This window comes from Papilio polytes, unplaced genomic scaffold, assembly GCF_000836215.1.
Source record: "Papilio polytes unplaced genomic scaffold, Ppol_1.0 DF821067.1, whole genome shotgun sequence".
Classification (NCBI taxonomy): domain Eukaryota; kingdom Metazoa; phylum Arthropoda; class Insecta; order Lepidoptera; family Papilionidae; genus Papilio; species Papilio polytes.
This window is the reverse complement of record NW_013528137.1, coordinates 1,880,097-1,903,136: the sequence shown is the minus strand read 5'-3', so window position 1 is coordinate 1,903,136 and position 23,040 is coordinate 1,880,097. Positions and strand designations below refer to the sequence as shown.

At 31.7% G+C, this 23,040-nt stretch overlaps 1 protein-coding gene across 3 annotated transcripts in view; it reads right to left on the bottom strand.

Moving 5' to 3' along the window:
* Positions 1-23,040, bottom strand: part of LOC106109823 (glycogen-binding subunit 76A) — a 38,143-nt gene that overhangs the window by 3,239 nt on the left and 11,864 nt on the right. Inside the window, exon 1 of one of the 3 annotated variants that reach the window (XM_013291445.1) lies at positions 14,833-15,169. The exons of the other annotated variants lie outside the window; for them this stretch is intronic. Within the exon in view, the coding sequence (XP_013146899.1) occupies positions 14,833-14,913 (81 nt within the window). The 5' untranslated portion in view covers positions 14,914-15,169. Of the gene's footprint in view, positions 1-14,832; positions 15,170-23,040 lie in introns of those variants that run through there. 3 annotated transcript variants of the gene reach the window in all.

The window sequence follows — 23,040 nt, the reverse complement described above, 5'->3', positions numbered from 1 at the left end:
TAATTGCGTTTGACTACAAGATGCTGAATATAAAAACCAATAAAAGAACTACCTAACGTTGTTCTTAGACACAACCGCTACAGTAATTAAATATTCCCTTAACAAAAATAACGAAATACCTACAGGAATGAAAAAATAAATTATACGACAATCAGCAACTTGACACATAACCTTAACCTGTACTGAATTACAAAAAGAAAAATAAATGAATTAAAAAGAATATATTAATTGAAGAATAATAATAATGAATTTATAGAAATTAAAACAATCGTGATTAGCCCTTTGTAATATTATGAATATGTTAAACATCTTTTAGTGAAGGTTTTTTTAGTTTAAAGAGTATTGTTTATCACAGAATGTTATTAAAAAATACTAGTCTCATTTGAGTGGCTACGATAAATAAAGAAGAATTACTAGGGTTTCTCAGAAAGTGTAGTCATAGGTCGTAAAGAAAATCTTCGATAATAATAATGTAGTAAGTATACTGCACGTTTTAATCTTAGAAGAAATTTCTTATTTGTTACAAGGTCGTCTTGAAGGTCACACAATGACCTATTTAAGTGTCTCTGAATGAAATGTAAGATGGATACGACCTTCAGTTTGACCTTCCCGTGTACATCTTTTTGAATATAAACGAAGTCACTTTTAATTGTTAATCAAATACTTTTAACATAAAAATCAATAGATATGACAACCACAAATGACTACGATTTGTTATTTATACTCGTATAGTTTTATGATAGCTAATGCAATGTAACTTTATTTGAAAGAAAAATCTATATTTGAAACATCTTTTAAAGTAATGAATCGATAATAATGTTCGATCCTTATTAAATGGATGTTTCTAGATGCTTCGACGTGAACACGTGGTCTGTTATCAATTTCTCCGCAATAAGTACACAGTTGGGAGACTGTGCATCGGCGCAATACCTAAATCGAAAGTGTAAACACAGATAAAGGATTTAAATAGTCTTTTAACATAAACAAATTGATGAACAGACGACCTTATACTTTTACTTGCTTATCGCAAATGCAGTTCTATAAATTACATGTTATTAACGAGATAATTTTTGTTTTGACAGATATTTAATTTTATATTACGAACTTAACTTGGTATTTTCCTCTATAATAATATGGTATATGAATGAAATATATAAAATAAAATACATTACTTAAGTCTAATAGTAACTAAAGCTGCCCCTTAGATCTGCGATATAAAATATACACCAAGCGACTCCCTTACTACGACTCTGAGTTTGTGTGTTGCAAATTTATTGAACAAAACTTGGTCTTGTAAAAATTCTGACATTACAATCTTTAAAAGACAAAAATATGGTAGAATTAAATTAATACAGACGGTTTTTTGTTTTATTATTGTAATTACTTATTGTTCCTACGCGTTTTATTACCCACACGAAAATTGATCTCAATTAAAAAGATCGTAAACAATGAAGTGATCCGCGAGTGACAATTACACAAACAATATGTTTCAGGCATGACATATATCATCATTGCTCATGGTTAATTGGTCACTAAGTATCTCCCTTAGTGACCAATTAATGACTAAATGCAGCAATGGAAATCTGGAAAGAGACAAGGTATTAATAATTATAAATAAAACTTTATACCTTATAAAAGACTTTTAAGCAGTTTCAGCAAAAACTTCTATATTACTTTCGAGCACTTTCTCGGTATGTATATAATGAACAGGTCACCGTCACGCGCTCCGTCCCGTGCCAAATACAATACTCGTCACAGAACGAGGGCGTATGTATACAGAAATAGAAGCTTTATAAAACTAACGAATTCCGTAATTATTGCCCGATAAATGCCCTTCAATCGACTGCACGAGAAAAACAATCCAAGAATTATTAATCGCGAAGAAATAAAATTAAACTTTGAAATTTTTAAAAACCCCGAATTACGTGATGCAGTTCCAGTCGTTGTTTCGACATTTTTATTTTTGAATTCAGATTAGCGTCATCATATTCATCATTCTAAATTTATTTTCATGATAATGGAAATTCTGAAACCAGGATTTCTTTATAAGGAAATATGTTACCGATAAATTTTAACAACGCTTATTTTAGTTCAAATATTTAGTAAACTTAGTAACAAAACATTTCCCTTTACAGTACGAGTATGTTCATGTTTAAATTTTAAGATGTTTATCAAAGACCTCATTTTAAGGTTATTTACAAACATCCTTTTAAGATACGATCCCGGCAAATTTGTATTTAAACATAATTTTCCGTATTCATTTGAATTGATAAAAGGTTTTGTTTATTGAAGGTTGGTTTAACTGAAGAGTTTTTAAGCCTCACTGCGGTTATCCACTGCAAAAAATGTAAAAACATAATGTCATCTCACTCATTCGCTTTGAAGTAAAAGAAACAGTTATATCTTTTAATGCCTGTGTTACAATTTTGATACGAATTGCAAAAAATTGTTTATTGGTTTACACTTTCACTGTTTATAGAATATTCACCTTTGATAGCGATCGCCCGTGAAAGACTTTGTTTATAACATTCAAGTGTTTATAATGATTATAGTTAAAAATTATCGAATTGTTATGAAACAATTTAATATTTAATAACAAATATCGAGATCAGTAATAAAATTATTACATGTTTTTTTCGTGTTGTTGATTTCAAAAAATAAATTCTTTTAAGGCGATTCCTGTCAGTATGTTTTTCGAACTAAGAATCCATATATACACAACCTTTATAGTATTTCTTGCGAATAAAAAATAGAATATCGATTCAGATTGGTACGACGTACTGAACCATTGCGTGTAATGCTGAAATATGGGCGTCCGCAATCAGTTCTGTAATAATACATTATTAGACGTCACTTGAACGTTATTTACAAGTGGCGAGGACTCACAGCCAGCGGTGGTCGGAGCGCTGACCGCCACTTCATTGAATAATAGCCTCCTACTAAATTGAACTATATTTATCGGTTATGCCCTCTCAGTTTATCAACTGTTTTTTTAATTCAATACACAATCAATATTTATTAAGTTTTTTTTATTTATTTTTAAGTATAATTTCATTCATAGCACTCTTATGAAAATTCAACTCTTATCAAGAACTGAGCCTTAAGGTTTTTTCGTGTTTGGCAAAGTACCAGAAGAAACGTATATTTTTGAACACACTCATGATCACTTGCAAATTTACAAGGAAAATTTTCGTCGGTACTAGTTGTTTTATTCAATTTTGTAGTACATGGTTACATGGTACATTACAAACAATTTACCAACTGAAAGACGTATGAAGCCTGTGAAATAGATTTTTTAACTTCCCTCGCATTGCCAGTTTTTAATAAAGGACAATAGAGGATAACAGACGATTAAAAAATAGCGCCAGTATATTGGCAAATGACACATAAAGTAGGTAATTGATTTTGATCAGTGACGCGTCCCTCATGTTAACGGAGTATCCAGAGTATAAGGAAATAAGGTTTCTCTCTGCTATTCACTAGTTACCAAAATGGACAGGAACCTCCAATTTAGATTGTTAAAGTATTTCAAAACAATTTACGTAAGAGCTCTTGGTAGAACTTGATATGATCCGCGTGGGCCCTACATTGGTGCTTCAATCTTGCATGTATCAATTGATCGTGTAATGCAATAGCCGGTACTTGAGGTATTTCGCAGTTACCTCGTTACGTACGTGCTACAGCTAATGTGAAATCATACTAACATACGACTGTATACTGAAACGACATTAAAATACGTAACAGCATATTAAATAAGGCCACGTTTAAACTCTAAAATACATCTATCAGATAGTATGGCATTTATATAGCGAAGTATTTAATATTCGTTCCAGTATTCAGGCGAAAATTTCTAAGTTGAGTAAAAAAAAGACATCGTAATTAAAAGATATCGTTTTTAATTTTGTTCAAATGTTTTATTTCCTGTTATGTTATTTAATAGTTATTAAGTTTTAATAATATTAATTTAATGTGTACTTTTGCGCTCACTTTGAACAGTGAATTCGTAATCACAGCCTATGTTTGAAGTCTATAATTATTAGAAATAAATTGTTTACTCGTGAAAAAGTTAGAAAAAAAACCACATTGGAAAATAAAGAAAATGATATAAAGTTAAAAGTAAATATTGATTCTCAGTTAACATAGCTTCTTTATAAATATGTTGTGTCAAAAAATTTACTTTACGATAAGAGGCTATTTCAAACACGCGTCAGCATTTACACTGCGATAACTAACACACGACATATATTGCCGATGGCATAAATACAAGTGGCCTTAAAAATAAGTAAGATATATTTCTAGAGCATCTTTGTGCAATAATATAATGGTAAGAGCACAATTATCGCACAACTGTTGTACGATTGTCGATTGTTTCAAATCAATTATTAGTTGCAGAACTAAAATCGAGTTAGTGTGCGCACCTCCATATAAGCTCAGAATCAAAGCGCTACTAAGCAGTTGTGCGATAGTTTAGTCAAAAGGTGTGCCGGCGCTCTAATTATAATGATAATTTATGGTAAAACAGCTAGTAAACAATTATATAGATAAAGAATTGTACTAGTAAATAGAAATAAAACTTGAAGGTACCAGCACTCTCCTTTTAACTGAGTTTGGACACCGATAGTTTTACCCTACATAATACTGACTTTCCCCCAGAAAAATTAAAATAAAAAACAAATTAGAACGTGTGCAAAAAAAGAAAGAAAATCCTAGTTCCTTTATTCATAAACTCGCCGGCTTAAGATAAGAAACGTCGGTTGCGTCCATAATTGAAAATTTTCGATTACGAATTTTGAGTTGACATTAAATTTGAATTGCTCAATGCAATAAAATAATCAAATATGACGTCATAAATATTACAAATTACTAAATATGATGAGATAAATATTTTATTCACGTGTATAATTGATGTTTCTTATCAATAGATAAAGCACATTTATGTAAACAATCGCCATAGATACACGCAAGATGCAGACTTAAGCGGTTTCTTAGTAATCGGTCGATGAACTCTAGATAACGCATTAGCGGAATAAAGTGCGATTATGCAAAATGCCGATAGATTATTTGTTTTAACTGTAAGATTTTACTATTTATTTTTCCCAAAACGAACTATTCACATGTATTGCTGTCTCAGTTTTTTCATAATGAAAGAGGATGTCGATAGTACTTTGTTGTGCAGTTTAACGTCAGTGGAAACCAACGATTATGTTTCATTAGAAAGTTCTTTAAGTGGCATTTACGTTTGTTATCGTGTGATAAGACGATATCAATTTTATCACGCTACCTAAAACACATAATATTTTTAAAAAAAAAACAGGTTTCTACATATACGTAGACATATTTAAAGAGGTGATTGATTCTTTTTTTAATTATAAATTTTACAAAACTCATTAAAAAAACTCAGAGTTAAATCTTCAAAGAAAGTTTACCTAAAGGATACAATGATTTATTTAAATAAGATATACCGGATTTTTCTTTGCAAATGTGTTTCGCTGTGCTAATATTTGAACGTTCTCGTTGAATATTTAAAAATAACAGTACAAAAACCGGACAACAGTCAGATACTCGAACTTGCGGACGAATGAAATAAACTAGAATGAATGTGTGATAAACGTACACGATTTTTACCTAGAAAACAGGGACCACTACTATCTATGTATTAATGCTAAATGTAACAAAACGATAGTCCAGTATTATTATATTGATCGAACTAATATTTCCACAACTTAAAAATGTATCCAATCAGAATCCATATGGGTTACCAAGACATACTCTTATATTAAGCCCGCTACAAACACTCGTTTCTGATAGTTTGGACTGAAGATTCGAACTAAATTTAAAGCTTCGGTTGAATTTTTCACATAAAAAAAATAAAAAAAACCTAACGACGAATTGAGTACCTCCTTCTTTTGGGAAGTCGGTCAAAAACGGAGCGTAAGCGCAAAACGGTTCGGCACTTTAGTTAAAACTGTCAGAACTGAGCGCTTGAGGGCTTTACAATCAAAATCAAAGAAAATCTGTCTAGTCTTCTAGGATATAGTCTATCACATAAGCAAACAGATAATTAATATAAAAATTGCTTATTTAATATGACAAACGCAATAAGTAAAGAAATCCTTTTGTAAGCCGACGCGAGTGAAGCTAACCACAGATTGTTGCGGTCTGGGCGCTGTAGATGCAGACAATTTCAAACAAAAATCGAAAACAATTTATTAGCAAAATAAAAGAACGACAGTAAATATATTTGTCTCTTACCTCAAATAAGTTCTCTTGTTTCAATTAATACGATAAAAATTGAAATCATTATACAAATGGATGCATTAAAAAACAGTAAACATAAAGACGGAAAATTATTACGAACGATATATTTTTATTTTACTAAATAAAGTAATTTAGGTCACTTTTATTATTTTTGTGGTAATAACGAAACAAGACGTATCAATAAAATCCTAATTTACATTTAAGAAAAATATCTCTTTACTTTACAAGTATATTTTTTATTTCAACTAAACCAATAAAACAGATCCGTATTAACATAAGTTGTTTACTTATGTAAATACGGTTCTCTTATACTCAAATTGTGTACGGTATAGTGAAACCATTGCAATGTGACAACTTCAAAAGTCTAACGGCAAAATACTGAAACGAATGAAGAACACTCCCGTTCTTAAACTCCGCTAAACTACAATCTGTAAGATGCCATATTTTAATAGAATTTGGAATTCAAACGTGACTATCATTGAATACTATTAATAATGTAAGAAAAAATTTCAAATAACTATTTTTTTTTTAATTTCTCTGGTTTCTAAACAATACCCTACTTTTAAGAGCGTAGTGGTAAAGATATAGTACAAACAAATATTGACATCTACTCGTATTACTCATATTACAAAGAGGAAAAATTTACATTTTTGTATGTATTGAAATAACTCAAAAACTACTGATCCGATTTCAAAAATTCTTTCACTGTTAAAAAGCTACGTTATCAGTGAGTAACATAGGCTAATTTGTTTAATTTGTAAGTCGCGAGCAACAGCTAGTTATTTATACTGATGTAATACAAAGTCGAATAGAAGTCTGGTAGACATAAGTGAGAAGCTCACGAGTGCCATAGCTATATTTATACGGTGTCTGGATGCGTCTACTGACTATTTCTGAACACAAAGTGAAAGTCACGTCTTACTACGGAATTGTCTATTTGTGGTGTCATAAAATGACGCTACAAATCTTACTAATATTATAAATACAAAAGTTTACATGGATGGATGGATGTCTGTTAGAGTTTGTAGCCTAAACGGCTAAAGGGATCTCGATGAAATTTGGTTTAGATGTAGAGGATAGTCTAGAAGAACACATAGACTACTTTCTTTTGTTTTTTTTTAATACCACGCGGACGGAGTCGCGGGCGAAAGCTAGTATGTTATAAAATTGTCTTGCATTGATGATACGAAATACTCTTATTAAAAGATAATGGTTGTATTATTTTATTCACAAATATTAAGAAAATTGACTTTTAAATCTTATAGTATCAAAATAATAGTAAAATGTCCGTATATCATTATGCCTCATAATGGTGATATTAAGCTTTTAACAGATAATTAATATTGTTGAGGTGCAAAAGCGTCTATAAAAATTGGCATATCCATACGAAAGCAAACATTTCAGATTAAATAATTTCTAATGTAAACGCAGAGTATGCGGCGTGGCGTCGCGTCGACCAGAACGACCTCTAGCTGCCCTCTAAAAGTGACGCTCATGCCGGCGGTCAGTATTAATATTTGATGGAACAACCTTGTGTCCAATGAACTGGCTCGCATTTACATAATAATGATCAATTTTAATTTTTAATAACCATAACCTTATATGGTCAACTAATTAAAAAAATACATGTAGGAAATGATAAAAGTATTATTTAGGTTAACTAACTTATAATATATAAATACGTTAATAACTTTTAGAGAAAAAAATGAATAAATGAAGTACCTTAGTTATTAATTCTAATTATCTGAAAATATGTTTTAAACCACCACGGTTGCATATTCCTATGAAATTGGTTTGTTAATTTCTCGCATAGTCATACCGCCGAGGCTACTTCGTAATTACGGATAAAGCTAAAATCTTATTTTAAGTCAGATATCCACTTAGACGAAGACGATTACCAAAGACTAAGTACCGAGATGTCTGGCATTGGTCCGTCTTATTTAACGAATTAAACAGCAATGCGTTATTTATCTTTTAATATTTATTTACAGTAATATCAGTTTCTTAATAGTTTATTTTTTACCACACACGTTGGTAAAATAAACCTGTTAGATATCACAACTTTAATAATGATCAGCTGAAGCAAGCTGTAATAATATAGAGTGGACGAGTATAACGGAAGGCAGCGACCGGTTGCTAAGAAAATTCAATGAGCTTTCTACAAAGTGACATTTAGCTCGAGTCCACCTCGCAAGTTTCCCTTAAAGTCAATTCTGATTACGGTACCGCGTAGCAACATCTGGTAAACCTATTCTCAATACATTTATTTCAAAAAGCAATAAGCCTGACGGTAGGAAGCTACGGCATCAGTCAAAGCGTTTAGGCTTCAAGAGATCAAATTAAAACACATTAAAAACTCGCTATAAATAACAATTCTATTTAAAACGGGCGACTTTTTATGATTTGGTTACAAATTTAAATGCATTCTAAAGAAATAACTAGGATTCTTTCACACATTGTCAGCAAGAACCTTCGGTATGTAATGAATGTTCGCGGAACATTCTTGAGATGAAATAAATGATGCATATTCCTATTTAGATTAATTAAACAATTGCATTGCAATAATTACTACGCTTTTACACTTCCAAGGTGAGATAATTTTAAATTAACTTTGGCACAATATGATTAAGAAGTAACAGGTGTAGTGTTTGTCACAATAATAGACCGTATTAACTCTATAAATTATTTTTTCACAAAAGTGTTTTATTGTTTCTTAACAATATACTTTACTTAATTACGGCTTCTAAATTCACCTAACCTCTATTTGTCTTTATCATTCAATAGTTTTTATAGTAAACATGCATATTTTCATCTCTGTTTTTCAATTAGAATAAGAGAGAAAACAAAATATATTGTTATCCAAGCGATTCTACAAATCCATAGACTCTTTTTATATCTATAACTAACTGTTTCTCGCGACATCGTACGCATGAAATTAAAAATATATTAAAAAACATAGACTATGTAACTGACTGATAACGTAGCTTGTTAATGGTGTAAGTGTTTTTGAAATCATCTCCGTATCTTCGGGTAATTTCAATACGTACAAAAATACAAATCTCTCCTCTTTATAATATAAGTCTAGATTTAAACAATATTTAAACGAGTAAGAAGAAATTATGATAAGAATTGAAGGCGCAGGTAGTCGTATTTCCATGTTGTTTGTAAACACTTATCGGATGACCAGCGTTTGAACAAGAGGCTGTGACAATACTGCACGATAAATATACAAACATTGCGCCAGCGCACGCCACAGCTCTAAGAAGTGCTAAGATTTATGTACGCACTGGCCGATAAATTCTTTTTTAAATTATAAGCAACTTTAGATTAAATAAATGAAGTTAAGTTTTATATCAGACTATGTTTTGTCTGCGTATAATTAAAAAGGAACTTTGTAAGCCTATGTGTTCTGAGATCTGTGTAGAAATTTAATTAAAATACATCCATCTATCTAAACTTTCACATTTATAATATTAGCAAGATTATTACGAAGTATGATTCCAATCTGAACACATTAGTAGGTCAAATGATGCAAATCTAGTCCATAATTTCTTTAAATATTGTTTATCTTCAAAAAAACATGATTCATATTTATATCTGTACATCTAAATACATAGGTAGATAAAACTTTAACCACTGAAAAAACTTTGATTTGGAAATACACAAGTCATCATTTCTATTATTTGTAAACCGTTTTCTGCAAACCCGTTTTGAATACCGAAATCTACACGAATGAATTACTCTTAAGTATAGTAAGACGTGACTAAGGGAAACCTATAGTGATTTAAGTCTCTGAGAGTTGCAGCAAAACCAAAGCGTTCGATAAGATTGGATAACTATCTTATAAACATATTCGAGGATGGGGGAACCAGTCCTACAGCTATGCGACACGTAGGGCCGCTGCCCTTGGCACTGCACTGCGCATGAGCTTCATACATATGATGCATTATGCACATTATTTACACAGATAACAAAAATGTTTAACAATTCACTTGAATGTTTTTCTGTGAGCTAAATATAATTTAATATTAAAGTTAAGAATATTTAGATAATATTAGTTTTCAGAGTTATTATTTCTACTTTGAAGAAAGTGGTCGTTACAAATTGTTAATTTATCTAAGATAATAAAGTGGCGAGATTTGTATTTTTGTATGTATTGAAATAACTCAAAAAATATTGGGCCGTTTTTAAAAATTTCTACATCATTAAAAAGCTACGTTATCAGTAAGTAATAAAGGCTATATTTTTTACTATTTTTAATTCCACGTGGACGAAGTCGCGAGCAACAGCTAGTAACTTCTAAACTGAAATTATAACATAGATGTTATAAGGAATTAATGAATGAGAATTTCTGTGGATGCGTAACTAGCACGTAAATGATCGTTGGTATTCTGTGACGCAGATTCAAGGAACGCCAACGCAGATTATATTTAATTATTCCATCATATTCCTCGAAATGACATAATATTTCTGATGATGATGACATTATTCGATTTAACAAGCATATCAAATATGAAATCGAAGCCTAAATTACCTTCCTGTTTAATTTATGAACCCATAACAGATGTACGTATGTCATAACAGTGTGGGAAACGGAACTGTCGGTCTTTGAATACAAGTCAAAGAATCTTATTGAAGACTGTTTGGTTTGTCCAGTCCACAGAAGATGTGCGGAGGTCTAAGATTATGAGGAAATAAAGTTGAGGGTTCATAAGTTGGAGAAGAAAACAGGGCAGTAACTTTTAAAAGGTCTACGACACAAAGACTGAAAGTACCTAAAGTGGACTGACAAAATGAATTTGTTAGTTCACACAATTCAGTTAAGGAAGAAGGAAGTGCCGTTGATTACTAACAATGTCAAGAGTTTCTCCTGTTGTTTGAAATCATACGATACTATTACCAATTACGATATAAAACGATTGTTAATTGGCCATCATAGACAATTGTGCCCACTCCTACCTAGTTATCTTTGACGTTGTAACCCAATTCATTCAACAGACAATTGATATGTCATATGTATGTTTCCTACTAAAGATTGCATAACGGTTTGGTAAACATTGAAGGGAAGAAGCTATCAGTATCTGTTCTATTTAGCTAATTAGTGGTATCTCCACTATTAGACGTTCCCATTCTTCGTGTTATAGAAAACGTAAGGACTTGGTATCACAGGTTAATTCACAGATCAGACTGTATCGACGTTATAACGTATGACCTATTATTATTTCATCATTACAATGACTTGTTACGGAGCACGTAATCACACGCTTCAGTATCAGTATATCATCGGTTTTCGTTTGTACTAGATAAGGTATCCGGTAATTTTTATCATTGTTAGACTCATTTCATATCCCAAATATCATAAAGATAAAATTCTAACAATCGACCCTCGAATATATACAAAACATAATTTGCCTGTCTTTTTCAACATTTATCAGGTTACAAGACTCTTAATTTTTTTTCATTTGCTGTGTTTTGAAGTTATATTTCAAAAGAGACAAGAATAATGAAGTGTAACCCACAATCATCAGCTCCACAAGGATTGACTTCTTTCATAATTCAAATATCGTCTACTTACTGTGAAAAGTTGTTTTAAAGCGATCATTTAAAACCACCAAAGTGATTAAAATTTTTTCCATAACCTATTTTATTACAATCATTGAAATACATTATTCATTTGTTTTAATGTTAAAATGTATAAACAGTGATAAACGTTTTGTTGTGCGAAATGCACGCCTTATTGATAGGCATATTAACCTTCAGATCTGAGACTAGTTATTTCGGGATTCTCAATGTGAGGTCAATGACAAGTAAAAATATATTTATACGTGATTTTGATTGAGTTATTTTAAGTGTTGTTGGAAAGCTGCCTCAGGACACATTAGAATATCATGTACTGAACTAACTGTTCCCGTGCGGCTTCATCCGCATAGAATTATAAAAACTCTTTTTATTGTTTACAATTGTCAAATTCGGTTGCCTTCTAGTAAAGGCAAAAGGTGTACGTTTATTCCCACTACCGAATTACCTGTCCAAAAACATATCATTGTCTCTATTTCTCCCAAGAAAAAAGAGAAGGACCACAATATCTTAAACGTACCGGTGGACGAACCCCACGGTAATTGGGTTTACTGCACGAATTTTTTTTTTAAATAAGCTATCAGTTCGAGGTCGGCTGATGAAACCCAGTGACATTATTTCATTAAAGTATCCATAGGCTATCATAATTTTAAAATGTTAAACGTAACATTCAACTATAAGAGCAGGCACACACCTTTGACTAAACTATCGCACAACTGTTGTGCGATTGTCGTTTGTTTCGTAGCCAATTAAATGTTTAGTTGCAGAACTAAAAATCGAGTAGTGTGCGCACCTAGCTCATAGGAATCAAAGCGCGACTGACAATTGTGCGATAATTTAGTTTCTGGTGTGCGCACGCTTTTACAGAAACCGCATAAATACGTGAAAATCGTTCCCACATCTACTAAGACCTATCGATTGTCATCTATCAATATGATTTGTGTACCAAGCTATTCATTCCATCGTCGACTGGATATAATGATACGATACAAGTTAGCGGTAGACGGTAACTTATAATTTTACCATAGGATAAGTGGACTGGTAAGTGATGGTCTATTTAAATATATGTAGCTCCCGGTAACGTTTTACACACCGTGTCATTTTATCCTAAATCAAGTTAAGTGCAATTTGCAACAACGTATTGCATAGTTTAGAATTATTTTATATACGTTTATTCTTATTGCGTGCGTTCAAAGAAAGATGCATTTAATTGTATAATTCTAGTGTCAATTTTTGTAATTATTTTAACCATAGCATGTAGTTTTAACTACTTAAAATTGGTCTTCAATTTAGGGACCAAATTTTTACAATAAAATTGTATCGCTTAAATATGTTTGGTACATTCTTATAGCAAATTTTATACAGTTACTAGCTGTTCCTCTGCGACTTCATTCGCATGAATTTATGAAAATTGTTTTATTGAATACATTTGTCATATTCATTTGCAAATGTCAAAATGTCATGACATGATGACAAAGTATGGCAATTTTGCTTCCCTGAAGTTGGCAGCAACTTATGGTCTCTTTCCCGCATTAGGGTTTTTATCCAAAATATTTAACCCCTAAGTTTAATGTCGTGAAAACATAGTCTAAAGCGTGACGTAAGTGTAGGGCTTTTTATTAAAAATAGAATTATTCAAAAATATGCTGTAATTGGTGATATGTTAGACAACAAAGAAGTGTGTGTTTACGCTTTATTATAATAGTATAGAAGTATAGATTTAATATATATCTATAAAACAAGAAAAGTCCCCTGACAAAAAAAAAACCTATTTTCTTGTGTGTGTGTATTTATATTTGTTTACAATTTATTGTTTGATGTTTTATAATACCATTGTTCGTTTGGTATCCAAAGAATGTTCATATCGGCACGGACGGCGACCATTTATCGGTTCTCACGTATTTACTAGTCATAATAAAAAAAAATCCCATGGTAACAATTGTTAAAACTTCCGGGGATACTATGACTCTCCAGAGTAACAAGCAGGTAACATTACAATTAAAAAAAAACTCCAAATCATATGAAGTTCGTCTGGGAATAAAAACCGGAATGTATGTAATTTCGTACAGCAATAACTACATTATGCAAGAATATCTTACTTATATTATAACAACGAAAATTCGGATGGATGGATGGATGTTAGAAGGTATCTCAAGAAAGACTTAATGAACCTGGAAATTTGGTATAGAAATAGAACTGTGACTAGAAGAACACATAGGATATATTTTTTTTTCTTATAATACGTAGACGATGTCGCGGGCAAAAACTAGTTCATTTTAACTTATACACAAAAAATTCCCAAGTACGATTCTATGATATTTCGACTTTAACCTTCAAGCACTAACTACAATACTATCCCTACTTTCTACATATTTCATCTCATAAGAAAGAAGTCACATGTTTTTTACATTTTGCTGTGCTATTTTTCTCTCCAAGGTTATATAAAAATAAATAAAACCTTGCATCCATTGTTACATATATAAAGAAATGAATAATCCATACAAAATTATTTGTTCTAATTTTTCTCTTTGTCAATTTTTAAAGAATGTTAGTCAAGTCCGATGTTAGTTTAACCGTAGTTAAGTTAGCAGTGAAAAGTGATACATGAACTACTTAGGTGAACTGCGGCAGGATTACTTAACGGAGTATTATAAACTTAGATTTAATATAGACAGGAAAGTCACATTATCTTGGATGTAGAAATATTTCAACTAGCAACAGCATTGCCAATATAAAGATTACCTAACGAAGTAAAAATAAATAATTAGCAGTCACCAAGCGCCATTCGCTGAGCATTTTGTTTGACTATCTTTTCACTTTATCTAAATAAAGCGTATACTGAACAAGTAAACATAAGTAAGATAATTTATTTCATTAAAGTTTAATAAACGAAAAAGAAATATTATTAAATCGATTAGAATCTCCAACCAAGAGAAAGTATCGTGATTAAAATTGGCAAAGTTTAGTGATGGGTAATCAATCGATAAACAATGTTACCTTTTTTATGAGAACCGGCATTTGCTCCAGCGACATATTGATACCCGGCGAGTATTCACTATTCTGTTCACAATGATCCATCTAGCACAGCCACATCCAGTACAGACTGAGTAACACTACTGTTTACTTGCAGATTACGAACATTATTTGTGCAATTCAACCACTATTGATAACTGTCACTCATCGATCGCGTGTTTAAAAGGTAACGAGGGTAGATGTTAAACTTTACCGAAGCGCGCACGACCACTCCGTTCGAACGCGGGGCGCGAATGATAGAAAACCTGCGCTCGCGCATCGTTCCTCGCTAAGTATAGACCAATTTGTAAATATTAATCACCGAATGCGCCTCATTAAGTTTTGTTTACATTATTACGTAGTGATAAATATCGATTAAGATGATAGGTGATGCTATGTATTACAACACAGTAAATACAAATATACATGCACGCGGTCGCTGCGTGCGACGCACGAGGCGCGCTAGTGATGGGATGGTGCCCTTCGGCGCAGCCACACGTATATAACCGGTACATAACCACAACCCTGACAATTAAACTATACATAATAAACGGGAAAAATATATAAACATTAATCAATCATTCATTAAATAGTAAAACTATCTTTTAAAATGTTACCACTTCAATACAGCAATTGTTTTCTTAACCAAATTTCATATTTAAAAAAAAGCAAAGTTGACCAAATTTCTTACAATGAAAATAAGTTTGGTTAACATTGTATTCTAATAAAAATAAAATACAAGGATATGGTAGACATAGAGAAAAAGTTTTCGACCCCACGACCTTATGCAATGCGACCTTTAACCGCTGGGCTATTGACGCTTCAAGATTAACATCATGGCGTCCCCGCAAACTAGCCGTAAGCCTTTAATTAGATTGCCATAAAAAGGTATCTTTATGTAATTTTTTTAAGAACATCAATCCTACAATGTACCACTCTATCAAGTGAAATTAAAACACGTAAATTACTTCAAAACTTTTTCAAGTCGATTATAAGAAGTTTACAAAATATGTTAATTGAATATTAAAGTGAAATTGGGTCCAATGATCATCCAGACACATTGTAAATAAAATAAACTAATTGAATTTGTAAATAAACATATAGTGCACTAATTTGCTGTAAACAAACACATTACGAACCGGTATTAGTTATATCATTTATTAATAATTGGTTAATTAATTAATAGAGAGTAATAGGGATGTTTATGTCCTCGTCTTTGGGTCTTAAAACTTAAAATGACCAAGGTATGGAAATCTTTCAATCCCAAAAAAGTATCAAAACGATTGTTAGTTAACAATTATTCTAAAAAGAATTTAAAACAACGTTAACCCAAACCTAACTACTAACTTCTGCAAGTATCTTACTAATATTATAAATGCGAAAGTTTAGATGGATGGATGAATGGATGGATGGATGTTTGTTAGCGTTTGTAGCCTAAACGGCTGGCGAGCATAGTCTGGAAGAACACATAGGCTACTTTTTATCCCGGAAATAGTTACGGTTCCTGTGGGATTCATTAATTTAGTTTTTTAATGTTCACTCGATCATTCTGCAACGGTTCAACATATCTTATTGAAATTTGGCACAGATATAAAACAAAGTCTGGAGTACACATGAGATAAGCTTCATCCCAGAGAAATGCCCGGTTCCCGAGGGATACGTAGTTTTTTGTAATTTATATAGTTCGTATGTTTTCTAATACCACGCGGACGAAGTCGCGGGCAATACATATTTCATTGCAATTTTCACCTACGTAGTCAATTATATTGTTTGTTTATCGAAAGCTATAACTACAACTTGTTTCACAATATATTTAATTAAGACCTTTTACAATTTAATATTTTTTTATTTAATATCACCTAGTATCATATTACTTCAGTATTATTAATTTCACATAGACCGCAAGATTTTCTATAAGCTATCACTAGAGAAATCTATCAAGTGCGCTTTCCAATCCCAATATAATTAAACTTTCAATTCATTTTAAATACGTAAAAAATATAGAATATCACACACTTACATAAAACCTAAACAATGAAAACAATAAATACTAAAATCTACGGTCGTAGTAAACTTGTGTGTAGGTATTAGAAAAATCCTTGCTCAAAGTCAATGCTTTATTTTATTTCTAACTAAATTTGATTGATTTCATTCATAAAATAACACATTTAAGTTCAAAATTCATTCATATTTCCTAAGGATAGGAGGACAAAAACACTAACGTAACAATTGTAAAAACTGCTAAGCCATCCCCAACCCCATAATTTATCAAAGTCGATAGAGTCCAACTGCATCTGTGCCCAAAATAGAAGCAAATCGCTTTATCTATCCGTATACGGGGCATCAGGATGAATAAAAATAATTATTGACCTTACAATTCTAATACTGAAGGTTCAAATTACAATGGAGTATGCATTGTCACCGACCGATTGTGAATGCTGTCTGTTTATAATTTACCTACGTAAACTGTATAAAGTCTGCAAATTGCATATCGAAATACACAGAGTAACTTGTTGTATTTTACATTTTTTGCCGATTAATTTTAAAACAAGCTATCGTGATATTTTGCCACAACTAAATACAATGTGAAAAATGAATCTTTACAAAGTGACAAAATATTTCGACTGTTTACAATTTTTATGGGTTAATTACAAACTGGCGGAATACACAATTTGCAGGTAACGACATAAAATAGGATCCTTTCTGATGGTTCTAGAATGATGAATGGAGCGCTGCGGGGTGCGTGGGTGCTCCAGAGATACAGGATATCGATCACTAAATTATTCAAAGGACTCATACAAATAAGGGTCGGCTACGCCATTGATTACAATGTAGGACAAGAAAGCCATTAATCCTTCTCACAGCTAAATGTTCGCATTACTATATAATTTCCAGCACGACAAGTCGGAGAAACATTGCAAATCTAAATGGTCAGAAAAAAACGGCTTTTGATGTTAAATCAATATAAATAATTTTCTCCAAAAATGCAACAAAAAACAATCGAGTTAAAGAAGTCAATCTTTCTGAATTTCAACAAAACATCAAAACTGCAGAACATTAATGTTGTTTTTTTTTAAACACTAATTTATAACAAGCATGACATTTTCTTAGTTGTAAATTCAATCATAATATCATACTTCATACTGATAATATAAATGCGAAGTTTAGATGGATGGATGAATAGATGGATAGATGGATGTTTGTTAGAGTTTGTAGCCAAAACGGTTGCACGGATTTCGATGAAATTTGGTATATATGTAGAGAATAGTCTGGAAGAACACATAGGCCACTTACTTTTGTTTTATTTATTCTACGCGGACGGAGTCGCGGGCGACAGCTAGTTATCAATAATTTCGTTTGTATTAGTCCCTAAAATCATTAAAATCGATGAGTGCACGACTTTATAACAATCAGTAAAAGATATTATAAAAGGTAGGTTACAAGGAAGCTTATAGCTTCAACATACGTGTGGTCGGAACTTTCTATTATGATTTATTATGTTAATCATGAGATGAGTTTGTTGAACATTAAATTACAACGGTATTGGAAACATGTACTTTTAATAAGCTAGCAATAAAATGGGTCGTTTCTTAGGAAGTAAGAAATGTGTAAATCGTAATTAACTATCAAGACGCAACTGTTAGAAGTGTCAGTTATCTTATAGCTAATTTATTGGAAGAAAATGTCAAAAAACTAAAATTGAGAAAGTGAAGATAAAACATTAACAGTCTTACAAATAATCGCGGTATAAAGATAAACTTAGGAATAAACTGAGTATAATTAAAATTTGTACTAATATTTCCTTACACTCAGTTTATTAGTTAAGTTTTATTTTAATTTAAAACGCGTTTATTCGAAGTCTGAAGTATTTATCATATATTATCCTAGCTTTTTCCCGCGACTAAATAAAGTAAATCATATTGAAAATATGATGAAATATAATTAAAGGCTATCAAAATAAAAGGTCTAAGATACTGGTTAAAATTTTTATATATTTATATGAGAGCACATATAACTTTTTTCAAACTTATTTTCAATCTTATTAGTTAAACCAATAACATAGTCAATTCCTAACTATTCGTTTTAAACTATACTCAACCAAACGCAACTAAGACCAAATAAATACAGATATCGTGAGATTTTGTTTGCATAATTCTCTGTTCGTGAAAAAGGCTCAAATATCTCAAGTAATCTGGGTGCAACAGAAATAAACTACAGCAGGCAACCGATATCTCCATAGCAATAATACATACTGATAAAACAACGTCCGCAATCTAAAATCATGCAAGTATTTATTTTAATACAATTCCGCTTTGTATTTAGTTCCAAAATATATGTACAGAAAGTTGTGCTTGACAACAATTTTTAATTATTATTAGAAAGATTTTAAATAATCACAACACAGAAGAATAATCGACAGTTATTCTACGAGTATGTGTTCTTGAGTTGAAGCATTTTAAAACTGGTACTTTCGTGAAAATATAAACAACTTTTCATACTAAAAACAATCAATTTCTATTAGAATTTCCATTGAAACAATCAATGCATTTGCTTCCTATAATTGAGGGCTTTGTTCAGTACACACGTAATGTCAGTTTGTTGCACGACGAAATTAATTATTAGTGAGCTGTCTGCCAGGTAAGTAAATCGCATAATATATCGCTCTTTGTGCCAAGTGTTCGAGGAAAACAAGAACAGCGTACACGCGATGCAAATTGAACGAGAAGCAAAGCCGGTAGGCATAGTACAGCAAGTAGACGGAATGCGCCTGGCTAAGGGAACCGGTCGGGGTATCGTGTTATTGCCACCTACCTCTATCACAATCAATGGCCCTTTTCTAATACACCGACATGAATCTAGGAAATGAATCATTCTATTCAGCTTCAAAAAAATGAAAATAATTTGTACCCCATAAAAAGTTGCTTAATAATAGCCAGTTATTTTAGAAATATGAAGATTAAAAGTCAGAAGATTTATATATGTACCTAAAATGGCAGACTTTAATTTACATTTTACCACTAATACATTAATACAGAACAAATAAAGTGGAATCGACAATTATTCTACCCTTACTTGGTACTGGTTTTTGATTATGATCGGCTGCCAAATTCTAAATATATCGAGAATACAGTAGGTACACAATAGGTTCATGCCGCATAATTGAGAGCCGGTTGGGCACATGTCCTCCGAGTGGGGCCACACCGCAACTTATGGCCCACGACCGGCCTATGTAATCTCAGGTCGAGTCGAACGACGTCGTCTAGGATTTATGTGACCCTGGTACCTTCTCACGATTTTACAATGGCACGGAAATGAATAATCAAACTTTGACAATTTTAGGGCTATATTATAAGTCGTCTTGGCAATTTGTCAAAGTAAGAATTAGTTATTTTAATAGCTTTTTTATGGATTTTTTTTATGAAAATAAAACAGGTGACGTTGGTAACGTTTTGAAATCGTCACAGACTACTTAAAATTAGTCCTTGAACTTGAATTAATATTTTTATGTCTAGACTTATATTAGCTTAATCAATAACATTCCTTAATTATCAGTTCTAAACATGATAATGTGTAATATCTGTTAACGGGATTTACTTTGGGGACTGTCAAATATTAATAAATTTCGATATTTATAACAAGCACTTGTTTAACGTGCCTTGCCTACGTATTACTTTAATAAAAAAATATTAAGTATTTATGTATTTCGTGAAACTATGTCACTAACCAATGAGCGACAAATATATTCGCAACCTTTCCAGGATTTATCCTTATAAATTTTGTAAAAAAAAAACTACAATAAAAAATATTAAAAATCGGTAAAAGAGAAATGCTATATTTATTTACACAATGTTACTGAAATTACGAATTACGCAAGTAACATTGATGTAAATGCTACAAAATGTTGCCATAAAAAAATTTATACGTCCGCTGGTCTCATTGATACAAAGTCTGACGTTGGCCACTGTCCGAATCCATTGGTACAGAAATAGTATAGCGTGTTCTGCAAAGCGCATGATGTCTACGTCATGCACTACACATTGTCTTTGAACGAGATTGAATGCCATAATATGAATAGTTTCACATTATAAATATTTATACTCGTAGTATGAAACTATACAGATTTGTCAATTGTCTTTACATCTTCATATACAAGAAATATGTGATTATGAAGGACCGACCGCTCACTAAATGGACACAATTTCTTATACATGCAAGTGTTAGCTTTTTAACTATTTTGATGTATTCTGTATTCTTAAAGGTTATTTAGTCTGTGCTATAAATCAATGCCATTTGTCATAGTTTGAAATAACGATATAACTTTGTAATGGTGATCCAAAACATTATTTAAAATATTTATGTCATGGTTTTAAAATGTCGTAATTGTGCTTGTAATGTTAATAATCGAATAGTAGTCGGATGTCAAAAATAAGGGTGTTGCATTAGCTCGACGACACGACGGCCATATTGGTAAGGTTATTCTGTGCAAATTGGAAGAAAACATAAGAGGTAATGAAGACTATATTTTATTAAAGCATAACATGGCTGTGACGCCCATACAAGGAATAAAGTAATTTAAACTTATCATAATTATTCTCACTAATGTTATAAATGCGAAAGTTGAGATGGATGGATGTTTGTTAGAATTTGTAGCCTAACCTGCTGAACGGATCTCGATGAAATTTAGAATAGATGTAGACAATAGTCCAAAGAAAACATGGGCTACTAATTAAGTTCTTTTTTTAATTTCACGGGGACGCAGTCGCGGGTCAAAGCTAGTAAAACGATAATTACGATACCTTTATCATTTACACCAAGAAATCTTGCTTTTAATAAACACGTGTATATACCCTAAGATCAAATAGAAAAATCATGTCCAGGTTTCTTCACATTAGAAAACATCTATGCGCATTACATAAAAGTATTTTTACATAATGTTGTACTTTTAATTACTCCCCGTCCAGCCACTGCCAAGTCCGTGTATGCCTGGCATGTATGCTGTGTACACACCTCCCTACTATGAATACGACACTTTTGGTCTATTCTTATAACGGAAATTTTGTAATTTGACACTGACAATGAACGCTCTTTTGATAACACTTTGATTTTTTTACCTCTGTGTCTTTGCAATAGTGATATTTTCAACGTTTTTGTATGCATATATGATGATAGACTTAAACTTTAGGGAAAAAATGACTACTCCAACAAAAAATAAGACTAAAAAGGCTTGTAAAACTGTAATCTCTAAGGCAGTAAAATGTTTATAGATGCACTAGCTTTTGCCTGAGACTCCGCCCGCATGGGATTAAATAAAGCAAAAGTGAGTAGCCTATTTGTTCTTCCTGACTATCCTCAACATCTATACCAAATTTCGTCAAAATCCTTTTAACCATTCATCCATCCATCTAAATTTTCACATTTATAATATTAGTATCTATGCATTTAATAAAAAAAAACGCTTTTCTAAGTACTATAAGTAAATATAGATTTCTAAATGATACCCTTTAAATAAACTGGAAAGAATTTCCCTCGACGTCGCGCGGGTCAATGACCTTGTTATTTGTCGGAGCGAATCACGACCTTCAAAGACACAGGCGAAAAATAGCGAGAAAATTTCTTCTTCAATTCATTCTGCGCATTTGCATACTAATAAATTTTCCTTAAAGTTACGTAAACCGTACTTTTGGCAAAAACAAAAAGTACTGCACAATATATATAAGTCATTTCGTCATGACATAAACAAGTTAAGAAAGTAGATAGTTTAATTGTTAAACTATTGTAATACCACTTACTGATGCACTTAGAAATAACTAGGGAGAAGATTTTTGAAAAGCGGTTAAGTTACTTTTAAGTAGATTCAACATTAAACGATCTATAGATGAAGGAATCTGCCCTTCAGTCACCACTTATTTAAAAATAATTACACAAAGTATAATGCTTCTGCAATATTTATATACAAGTGTTTGCTTTATCACAGCTGATAAAAAACATAAACAATTTTATCAACTTATTTTTACTCATTAACAACTGACATACATAAGAAATCTATTAAAACATTTGTCAGATAATAGTCTGCACAAGAATACCTAATGTTTTTTCTTAAATGTACAGAGAAACTTGTATTTCATTTTGTTCCTCAGTTTCTTTAACACAAATTTCATTTTACCACAAGCTGTTGCTTTCGACTTCGGCTAA